The sequence below is a fragment of the Plasmodium gonderi genome (assembly GCF_002157705.1).
Source record: "Plasmodium gonderi DNA, contig: Chr09, whole genome shotgun sequence".
In the NCBI taxonomy this organism is placed as follows: Eukaryota; Apicomplexa; class Aconoidasida; order Haemosporida; family Plasmodiidae; genus Plasmodium; species Plasmodium gonderi.
The window spans coordinates 138,615-150,157 of record NW_021628934.1 but is presented as its reverse complement, the minus strand read 5'-3'; the positions used below and the strand labels follow the sequence as shown (position 1 = coordinate 150,157).

Sequence of the window (11,543 nt, the reverse complement as noted above, 5' to 3'; positions counted from 1 at the left end):
ATGTTTTCGCTTTTTCGAATTGAGGATGTTATAAAGATTGAAGCTCATTTTAAGGATGACGAGATAAAAAGTGTAATTGAGTTCTTGCTAAGAGCAAAGTATATCGATAAGGTACGAGATTCAAAAGACCGAGGAGCACATTATAGTTTCCACAAATGCTCATAGAAGGATGGTTTCATATGTTAGCCTAGCCGAGTCACTGATGTCATAGCTCATAGCATAGTGCACATACGTACATGTACATATATAGAGAATATACATATGAATGGACATGTCCGGTTGTAGTAGGGGGAGTGATCATCCTCGACGTTACAACCTTGAATAGAGTTTTATTATAAAAGAAACGAAGAAAAAGCGATACAACTTTTTTTCTTGCTAAGGGAACATATACATTTCAACATGGAAAATATAATATTGCATTATTACATTTAGCAACTTTTTTTTTTTTTTTTTTTTTTTTTTTTAAGGTGCTTCAAAATGTTGGTTTGTGTGTTGGATTATATGACATACTTGATGTAAAAAACAAAGAAATCCTGAAAGGCACAGGTGAAATTAGATTTAATGTGATTTTTAGACTTGTATATTTCCAGCCCTTTGAAAACGAAATTATTGAAGGTTTTGTTAAGAACTCGGATTCTAATGGAATTATAAGTAAAATTATATGTACCCGTGGAGTGATGCGTATGTATGTGCATGATTAAGTGGATGAGTATGTATGTGCATACGTGTGGACGTGTTATTCCTTGAGTGTCCCAAGGAGGTACCTGAAAATACATGTTCGATGTGGTAACACACGCGTAAGCATCCTATTTTCCATTTAATTTGTAGTAAGCATAGGCTTTTTCGAAAACATAAGGGTGAACTCTGCCAATCTGAGGGAACCAAAGGAATTGTACGATAAATATGATAAAAAAAAATAAATAAAAAAATAAAATAAAAATAATAAAATAAAAAATAAAATAACAAAATAAAAATAATAAATTAAAAATAATAAAATAAAAAATAGAATAAAAATAAAAAATATAAACATAAAATTTTAAAGAAACAAAAATAAATGTCCCTGCAATAGCTGTAGTGTATGAATTATAGGTCTGAAGACGACCACACGTGTTACATATATGTGTACATATGTGTGCACTTATATATATGTACATATGTATGCTTTTTTTTTTTTTTTTCTTCACCCGGTTAGTGATGTGGAGAAGAAGGAATGGTACTGGACATACGAAGGAATTAAATTTTTTTATGCAAAAAATGAATTAATAAGAGTGAGAATTTTGGATACCTATTTCAGTGGTAAGCAAAGCAGGGAAAAAAAAAATAGAAAAACAGAAAAACAGAAAAACAGAAAAACAGAAAGGCAGAAAAAAATACATTTAAGGACTGCACATGAGCTGTGGCAACTGAAGACTAATGTGTATATATACTAGCGCGTACATGAAATATGCACATAAAAATATGTATGTATTTTTTTTTCGTCATTTTTTTGTAGACCCGAACGATATAAGAAAAGACAAAACAACACCATCCATGTCTATCACGGTAATATATTAGGGAGGAAGGATAAGTGATTACACTATTTGTTGATATGCTTTTTTTTTTTTTTTTACTTTGAATTGTCAATATAGCCATTTTGATACTTGACTGTTTTCCCATATTTCTTCATCCATTTATGTTATGCAAATTTTTTTTTTTTTTTTTTTTTTTTTTTTTTTATGTAGGGCACTGTACAACAGGATGGATTAGGATTGGTCAAATGGTGGAACTAATATATTACCTATGATATTATTTTTTTTTAAATTAATAAATGGATGAAGTATTTTTTTTTTTTTTTTTTTACGCATGATACGCACATCACATTAGTATATTGTTAATGTGCATGTTTATGTAAAGGAAACATGAGTTATAAACCCTAAGGATAGAGATGTGATGAATTGGATACATGTATAATCCTACACATGTTCTTCTAAACAGATACAAAAGAATTACTTTTAATTTTGTGATCTCTAGGTATGAGGTTATATTATTCCATATTCCCTCCTCGTGTGTATCACTAATGTAAATAAGAAAAATGGAACAAAGAAAAAAAAAAAAGAAAAAAGGATATCTCTTGGAAATGTAAATATAATTTATATGGCCCTAGACGATACAATGGGTTTTAACAAATTCTAACTTATTAGTATATCGCCCTTAGTATGCCTTTATTTTATGCTATTATTTTATTATTATTATTTTATTGCTATTATTTTATTATTATTATTTTATTACTATTATTTTATTACTATTATTTTATTATTATTATTTTATTACTATTATTTTATTACTATTATTTTATTATTATTATTTTATTACTATTATTTTATTACTATTATTTTATTACTATTATATTATTATTATTATTATTATTATTATTATTATTATTTTTTTTTTTTTTTTCCCTACTTTTTTGTATGAACTGTCATGTATTTAAAAACCTTCCTCTGTCTTTTCCCTTTTATGAACGAATTTAGCTTGTTTAAAATATTACAAAAGAATTCAACATCCCATTGATTATTCATCCTTTTTCCTTTGGGAATTGACACATCATTCTTAGCATACCATCAGATGAAATAAGACATTTATCCGTGTTAGAGAATACTAATATGATAGGTTTTCGAAACTTGTTCAATGTCGAAAGTTTTAATTTGTGTTTATAAAAACTTGTCACTTTTTTTTTTTTTTCTTTCAAAATTGATTTTGCACGGGAATAGAAGTTATGTGAAGTCGATTCAGGCCCACTACCCTTATGTAAGAACAAAATTAGGCTATTATGAAGGGGAAGGGAAAAAAAAAAAAAAAAAATAATAAAATCACGCAACCGTTTCTAATGGTACATCATATAAGCATGTAGATTTTTTTTTTTTTTTTCCGTTCATGTGTGCGAATCGATGCCGATCAACCTGTATCGTCAATCTCTGACAATTCACTTTCGTCTGATTCTATTTTTCCAGGTTGGTATGTGTGAATAAATGCATGTTTTGATTTTATTCCATTACCTATATAGAAGTTGAAAAATTGTTTATTTGAGTATACTGTAAAGGCCCCGTAAAAGAACAAATTGTATATAACGATTATGTCGTAGTGTAGATTATGATCACCATAGTAATTTCCATGATTGTAATGTCTCATTTTCCATGTGTGAATATTCTGATTTTCCTTTTGTCTATTTATGCTTCTCAATATTTTTAAAGGTGGGTTTTGTTTAATGAAGGTTTTTATTTTTGCATTTTTGTTGCTTCCAATTTTTGGATAGCTGATATGCCCATTTGGAAGGAAGTTATACTTAAAGTAGACCCAGTTCTCTAATTGTAACAGAATATTTGTATCAAACTGAAATTTTTTATTTTCTATTAAATCATCATCATGATAATCTTGCTTGACTTCATTGTTCCGTTTGTTTTCATCATCATCATCATCTTCCCATTGATCATTCTCTATATTTTCATTTTCTTCCTTGGATTCCCCAGAATCGTCAAATTTTTCTTTAGAACCATCCGAATGTTCTACTTCACCCTCTTCATTATTGTCTGAATCTATTTCTTTTTTTCTTTTCACAATTCCCTGTTTTTTTTTTCCACCCTCAGTACTTATGTAATATTTCTTAGGAGATATATGTGTATAGGATGATATGAGAGAAATGAGGGCTCGGAGGTAATGCTTTTCTTTTATTGCAATATTTGGAAATGAGGTTATAGTTTTGTTCATATTACCAGTAAGTAGTTTATTCGCTCTACTAGCTATTTTGATGTATTCTGGTGTTGTATGTTTTAGCTGAACCCAATCTTCCGTTCCGTTTACAGATACCCAGTAGATGTATTTGTTGACCTTTTTGTTGAAATTGGCATAGTCTTCCTCTTTGTATTTAAATTCGCACTCGCCCTCTTTCTTGGAAGTTTGTCCTCGGGTTCTTTTCTTAGTCCTCTTTTTGATTGCATCGTCTGTGTCGTCATCTTCATCCTCTTCGTCATCTTCATCCTCTTTGTCATCTTCATCCTCTTCATCACCTCCCGACTTGTCATCCGCTTGTCCTCTCACCATCGATGAAAAAGTGTCGCTGCTGGAGGATATAGATTGATTGGAATCGCTTAAAATTTTGAACTTTTTTTTTTTCCTTTGAAATAACAGATTAGAATCAGCCTTTAGCAATCCTTCCAAAATGTAGTAATCATTTTTTACCCCTTTCAGAATTCCCCAGAAATTTAATGACATCAATTCATGTTTATATTTTTGAAGAACATTTTTTATAGATTCATTGATGAAACAAACAGAATGGTTTTTAATATGATACCCTGCCCAATTGATTAATTTCGCTTGTTCGTAGAAATTTTTCATGAATGGCAAATGAGCAGGCTTGTCATTTGCATCTGGTTGGAATAATAATTTTATTTTAGCTAGCCAAACTTTTTTTTTTTTAATATAATCCTTTAGTATGTAATTATCTAAATTAGAGTCCTTTAAGTTTAGTTCTTTCGAATTATTTCCTGAATCATTGTTTGTGGTGGAAAAAGAGGAAGAAATGGGGTCCTTTTTTTTACTTTCCTTAATATGATTAGATATCATTTCAAAATTTTCATAGCATTTTTCAGGCTTCTCTACAATGATAAAGTTGATTAAATCACATATATGGCTATATACAGAGTGTCCATTTTCGTTTCGATTTTTTAGATAGTCCTTCGCGTTGTTAAGAGACAACATTAGGTTATTCTTCATTTTGGACACGTGCGTGTGTGTGTGCTATATGTACATTATATGTGTGCATGTATACTATATGTACATTATATGTGTATATATATATATATATGTATATATTTTTATCTCATTATTTTAAGATGTCTAGTGATGCAGGGTTCCTTTGTGAGTGTCCGTGAGCAGGAAATAATATTTCTTCCATTTAAAAAATTTATAGCATAATATTTAATGATACACAATTTGAATTACAAGAAAAAAAAAAAAAAAAAAAAAAAAGTGGATAACTTTCAATCTGGTTTTTTTCGAATATGTTGTCTAATGTGTGAATGTGGTGACAAATTGAATCGAACTTGACTCATAACCAAGTTTAGTTCAACTTAAATGAGTTTAAATTTAAGTTTCTCGAAGGTTGAGGAAAATAGTATTACATGTGTTTTATTTAATCATTGCGTGAAAAATGAAGAAGGCAAAAGTACAGGTATTAGTTTAGAGGTGTAACTGAAGAAATGCCATCTACGTGACACATTACAATATTTAGAATAGATGTATATACCCAAGCGAGAAATATAAGACCCGAAGAAAAATGCACAAACAAATATGTAATATTAACTCATTGCTCATGTAACCGAATTGTGCAAATTCGTTCTACATTTAATAAATTCTGTGGGCAGCAAAATGTGTTTCATGCACTAATTTAAGGAAGTTAGTTAATTTTATTATTGCTTCTACTATTATTACTACTACTATTATTACTACTACTATTATTACTACTACTATTATTACTACTACTATTATTATTATTACTATTATTTATTTTTTTTTTTTTAAAGTATTATATGGTAAGTGTACTTTACAGTGAGGTAATCATAATTTGATGAAGCATGTAGAGAGATACAATGAGTGAATAATATAAGAAACTTGAAATTTCTATATTTGTTCATATTTGCATTTAATACATAGTCTCATTAAATTATTTGATAACATTGACTATATCTTTAGTACCAATTCTCTTACAATGTGGAAGTGGAAAAACTGATGTATTGGTTTTTCTCTCATAGTACCCCACCTGTGCATCTAAAACGGAAGAATGTGCATTGTGCGGATGTCGCGAATGGGTCAGTGTGAAAGTTTTTTTTCGGACTATTTTAGGTGTAGCAAAAGAAGGAAATTGGATCTTACATTATTTCAATTAAACGAATTGTTTCATATGAGTTCCATTTTGACGATCTTTTTTTTTTTTTTTTTTAAGATATAAAGGTTTCATGTGATGTGCGCGTACAGTTAAAAGGAAGAGATAGAGAGAGAAAGAGAGAGAGATAGAGAGAGAAAGGGAGAGAGAGAGAGAGAGAGAGAGAGAGAGAGAGAGAGAGAGAGAGAGAGAGAGAGAGAGAGAGAGAGAGAGAGAGAGAGAGAGAGAGAGAGAGAGAGAGAGAGAGAGAGAGAGAGAAGAAAAAAAAAAAAAAAAAAAACTTGGCCTTTAAGACAGCTAGTAAAGGGGCACAAAAATAGCCCTAGTATTTCTGCTTTTTTTTTTTTTTTTTTTATTTCTTATATTTCTTATATTTTGAAGAATAAAAAAGGGAACTCGAACCAATGGTGCTTGCTATTTTTCCTATTTGTTTTCATTTTTTAGTTGTTTTATGGGCGAGAAATTATATAAGTTATTTTCTTCATTAAAATTGCAAAAAAAAAAAGTTCCAGAAACATGTGTGTAGACATTTTGTTATGTAGATAACTCGAATAAGAATTGTCTGTTTCAGTTTCCTTTTAATGAAAACTGTTCAATTTTCAATATTACTGTTTTTTTTTTTTTTTGGCTTGAACACAGGTGTGTATATATGTGTGAATTGGTAATTTTTCTAAATTTTTTATTTCCTCTTTTCCAAAAATTGTGAACGTGTGATCATCTGTGTTGTAGAAACCCACTTGGAATTTTTTTGTCATGTATAAGTTTTTCATAATTGTAGAATTTTGGTAAAAATTAAGATGGTTGTGATTACCACAGAAGAAAATTTTGAAATATTATTTTGCATATACTTTTTTGCATGTCCATTTTGCATGTCCTTTTTTGCATGTCCTTTTTTGCATTAACATTTTGCATGCACTTTTTTTCAAAAATTTACCCAACCCTAATGCCCTTATGCTTGTATATTGGGACATGTCAAATTGAAATCCACATTTTTATTAGTGTACATTAGGAAAGAAGGAAGTTTGGAAAATTACATTAGAAAGAACTGCACTAGGAGAAGTGGAAAGAAGAAGAAGAAAAAAAAAAAAAAAAAAAATGGATTTCCGAAACTGTCTATCAAGTGAAGACTATATATTTGAAATAAAAAACAATGAACAACTTTTTTACAGTAGTAGGATGTCTGCCAATATAAAACCAATCTGGAGTTTTAAAGGACATAACAATTCGATTGAAGGAATACATCTAGTTGATGAAAATGAATTTGTAACAATTTCACACGATTGTTTTGTTTCTGTGTGGGCATTAGATAATAATAAAAAAAACATAAAAAATTTTAAGCTGGAGAATCCAATATTATGTTCTAGTTATTATAATAAAAGTAAATATTTATGTGTTGGCATGACAAATAAAAATGACAACTTATGTATAATTGATATAGGGAATAAAAAGGTTAATGATAAAGTAGATAGTCAATGTAATTCTATTTTTTGTGTAAATTATTTTGATGAAGATAGAATAACGTATGGTAGTAAAGAAGGTTGCATATGTTTAACTGATTTGAATAGGAAAAAAAATATATATAGATATGAAGAACATGGAGATTGTTTAAATTCCTGTGCATGGAATAGTGATTATAAGATACATATTTTTAGCACGTATAAAGGGAATGTACTTTTTTTTGATTTTAGACAAAATTTACCTATATATCAAAATGAATATTTACACTCAAAATATTCTGTAAATGTTGTATACTCAGATAGTAATTATTTGTATTCAGGTGCATCTGATTGCTTAATAAAAAAATTCGATTTGAGATATATTGATTTGATGAAGCCTTTGGAAATATACGTTGGACACACCTCTCCGATTAGATTTTTATCTTTTTCTAGAAAGTATGATAACCTCTTTTGTTCTTCATCAGATAATGGTAGTATAAAACTTTGGAAGACAGAAAAAAATGTAGCCTCTGTGAATAGATTAGGTAAATCTTTTGCTTATCCTTCAACTTGTGTTTCTACAATTAATACAGGGTGTACTTTTCTTCCCCCTCTCCAAGGGGATTTAACAAACAAAACAGTCACTGGACGACAACAAAACAAAAAAATTATCAAAAATTTTTTACAATTAAACAAAATAACGGTGCGAAGAAATAATCGATCCGGTTCCAACATGTCTGAACGTAATCGTGGAAAACCATCTGACCCGTTGAGAAATGAAAATAACAATAAAAATAAAGAGAAAATGGGAAAACAAGAACGAATTAGTGCACTTGATACATATAGAAAAAGAACAGTAACTCCAAATTTACAAACTAGCCTTGATAAAAGAGTTCCAGTTGTTTCTAGGGACGAATTATTCAACATGATAAAAAGGAAGGGTGCAAATAAAAATAAGGAAATTTTACATAACCTCACAAGTAAGGTATATTCAAAAAAAAATACATCCGCTGAATTTCTTCAGGTTCAAACGAAAGGTACGAGAACAAGTAGCAAGTTTAAACTATCACTAACATCACATCAGGGTCCAACAACATCTATAAATAATTTGAGCAGCAGTAGGAACCTGAAAGTTCAAGGTAAAATTAGTGAAAACATGTTAAATGATTCTATAGATAGAGAAAGCAGCAATATTCCCTTGAATCCAGAACAATTGGTTGTACCCTTATTTTATAATGCAAATGACTTAGTTAAAAGTCATATAAAAAAAATTAAAATAGCACATCCCACTGTGACAATGTTAAATCATAGAAGTAGGGTTTCTTCCATGGTTTGGATGGATGATTTTGTTTTATCTACATCATGGGATCAAACCGTGAAATGTTGGAACATTCGAAATTATCTGAATGAGTAATCTTGTGTGCAGACGAAAGGGTTCCCAGAAACAGCTCTGTGAAGTGTGGGAAGTCTCAAGGCAAACTTCATGGTCAGCAACTTCGGGCCTAGTCAACTTTTGTGGCTCTTCATTTCACCATTATACACACACACATACACACAGGATCACAAGAACAGAAGCTAACAAGCATAAGGTGTAAAAGCATGCCCACATTGGCCTCAAATGTAGAGTCCCATTAGAGGAAATTGAACATGTGCCAATTCTTTTTTTCCCTACGCTTTTTTGATGGTTCGAGGAACTTGATCTTAACCTCGTGCACGTGCCTAGAAGTGCACACCGTACTGGCAGATATTCTCTTTTAAATAAATACCCATGAACTGTTCTTTTTTTTTTTTTTTCTCCTTTCCTATTTTTCATCACTTTTAATTCATTTTTTGATAATTTTTTTTAAAAACGTAAAAATGTTCATATAATTTTGGTATAAAAAAAATGCAGGTGGGTGGGGGGGAAAGAAGAACGAAGAAAGATGAACGAAGAAAGATGAACGAAGAAAGAAGAAATAAGATATACCATGGCGATATAACCAAAAAAGGTTTGAGAGTTTTTGACGAGGGTGAAGGGATATAAGGGGAAAAAAATAAAAAAGACACATGGGCCAAATATATGGACGAAAAATATTTCCCCCTTTTCTCCAAGAGGTAGAGGAGTTGATGAAAAGATAAAAAATGGAAAAAAAAAAAGAAAAAAAAACAAGTGTTTCAGGGATTAACGACTAGGTAAACATATGTGATCACACATAATTTAGTACTTTGTTTAAATGTGTCTACGTGATGGAGTACAATTTGGAAGCATGATGTTTTTTTTTTTTTTTTTTTTTTTTTTTTTTTTACAATTCGTCTTTTTCGTTCGACTTCGAATCATCCTGAACAAATTCAGGTAAAGTTTGTCCCTTGAGCATGGTAAATTTAGCATCTCCTCCAGATATTTTTTCCAAAAGTTTTTCAATATTTTCTTTAGTTGCTACTAAGTCTTCATTCAGTTTTGCATATCGAATTCGTTTGTATGGGTTGAAAACAACGACTGAAGGATAATTCTTGAGTTCGAATAGGGCGCGAAAGTTTACTTCCGTGGCTATGTCTATCCACATGTATCGAAAGTTGATACCTCTGCAAAGTTAAGGTATGTTGTGATTTGGATGGTGCAATCGATATGGAAGATGCATGTGGTATGGGAGATGTAATCGATATGGAACATGTCATTCGAAAAAGCATGTATGTATGTATGCGTGTAAGCAAGGCACACGCTAATAGTGTTTTCCTTTTTTCCACACTCATGTGCTGTAAAAACGGGGACAGGGGGAAACTCACCTTCCATCTATGTGTGGCTTGAACTTCTCCTTTAAGGCAAGAAGCATGTCGATTTCTGATTTTTCCAATTTTTCTCCTTCCTTCAAATAAATGAGACACAAACCTTTATCGGCTTTCTTAAAACATATATCTCCATGAGACAATTTCGTGCATTTGGGTATGAGTTCAAATTTCCATGGTTTTTCTACAGTTTTTTCAGGAGATATGTCAAATCCTCCACCAAGGACAAATGTCTCCGAATGCACATTCAGCCAATCAAACATGTTAATAAAATTTGGTTTTCCTTTATAGGTATCAACAAGTTTATTTTTTTTTAAAATGATTATACTTGGAAAATTTTTGATGTTATATTTTTGAACTAGATCATTTAATTCGTTGTTAATATAACAGAACATTAATTTTTTATTAAAACTGGTACTTAGTGCATTTAGTACATAATTTGGTTTTTTTTTATTACTAAATATTAAGACTTTTGGCATGTTTTCATGTTTCGAAAGAAAAACATTAAAATCTTTAACTTCTTTAATAATATCTATTTTGGATGGAATAAGATACGTATATTTTTTTAAATTGGTTTCATTCATTTCTTCAGTAAATAGGAACTTGGGCATTGGGGCTATAGGGTATATCATGAAATGATGTGTATTTGTATTTTTATAATCTGGAACATAAAGAGATAATTCACTTTCACATAAGGTTGGGTTATCATCACAATCGGCAACACATAAGGTTAAGATTCCTTTAAATTTTGCTGCCACATCATTGTAACTTTGTATTACATTTTTTATATTTTTATTTGATTTTTTGAAAAATAAAACAGAAAATACTTTTTCACTCCGAAATTTGTTTACTACTGTGTTGAAATTATGATTATTCACGATTTGCAAATCGTGTTTTATTGAATCTAGGAGGGACTCAGCATTGCATGTCTTGTACAAAAGTAGTAGTAGCAGCAGCAGAGGAACAACTCGGGATGGGACAAAAGGATGTTTCATTTTTGATACTCCAAAGTTTGTTTATATTATGAAAGTTTTTTTTTTTTTTTGGGGAGGTAGTGGACGAAAAAATTACACAATTCTGCTAAATTTCTTTCCTGAAAATGAAAGTTCTTAAGTTTTTTGCAGAATTTAGAGATCCCACAGATGAAGTATCGAGATAAGAACTCTTTTTTGATAATGAATTTTTTTTTTTGCTTAAGCATATGCGTACTTGTTTATGAAGTGTTTTTTGATATCTGGATCTGTGTTCCTTTACATATTCTGTGTCAGTTGTACATTCTATCGTGTGTATGTATGTGTGTATGTATGTGTGTATGTATGTGTGTATGTATATGTGTATGTATGTATATACATATATATATATCAATATATCAATATATCAATATATCAAGTCAATGTTTGTGATTAAATGCACACAATATATGTCAC

The 11,543-nt window shown here is 30.1% G+C and overlaps 4 protein-coding genes across 4 annotated transcripts; 2 read left to right on the top strand and 2 right to left on the bottom strand.

The window, feature by feature from the left end:
* PGO_090230 (RNA polymerase Rpb7, N-terminal domain containing protein) lies at positions 1-1,769 on the top strand (the record flags this gene model as incomplete). The annotated part of the gene is made up of 6 exons (XM_028687613.1): positions 1-111; positions 468-651; positions 829-892; positions 1,193-1,296; positions 1,493-1,542; positions 1,722-1,769. The coding sequence occupies 6 exons, from the start codon at positions 1-3 to the stop codon at positions 1,767-1,769; spliced, it is 561 nt and encodes a 186-aa protein (XP_028543414.1).
* A 1,165-nt stretch (positions 1,770-2,934) lies between these two features.
* PGO_090220 (hypothetical protein, conserved) lies at positions 2,935-4,749 on the bottom strand (the record flags this gene model as incomplete). Its single annotated transcript, XM_028687612.1, has 1 exon — positions 2,935-4,749. One exon carries the CDS (start codon positions 4,747-4,749, stop codon positions 2,935-2,937), a length of 1,815 nt encoding a protein of 604 aa, XP_028543413.1.
* Positions 4,750-7,012: 2,263 nt separating this feature from the next.
* PGO_090210 (WD domain, G-beta repeat domain containing protein) lies at positions 7,013-8,767 on the top strand (the record flags this gene model as incomplete). The annotated part of the gene is made up of 1 exon (XM_028687611.1): positions 7,013-8,767. One exon carries the CDS (start codon positions 7,013-7,015, stop codon positions 8,765-8,767), a length of 1,755 nt encoding a protein of 584 aa, XP_028543412.1.
* Positions 8,768-9,635: 868 nt separating this feature from the next.
* On the bottom strand, positions 9,636-11,111 carry PGO_090200 (hypothetical protein, conserved; the record flags this gene model as incomplete). Its single annotated transcript, XM_028687610.1, has 2 exons — positions 9,636-9,915; positions 10,117-11,111. The coding sequence occupies 2 exons, from the start codon at positions 11,109-11,111 to the stop codon at positions 9,636-9,638; spliced, it is 1,275 nt and encodes a 424-aa protein (XP_028543411.1).
* Between the last annotated feature and the right edge of the window lie 432 nt (positions 11,112-11,543).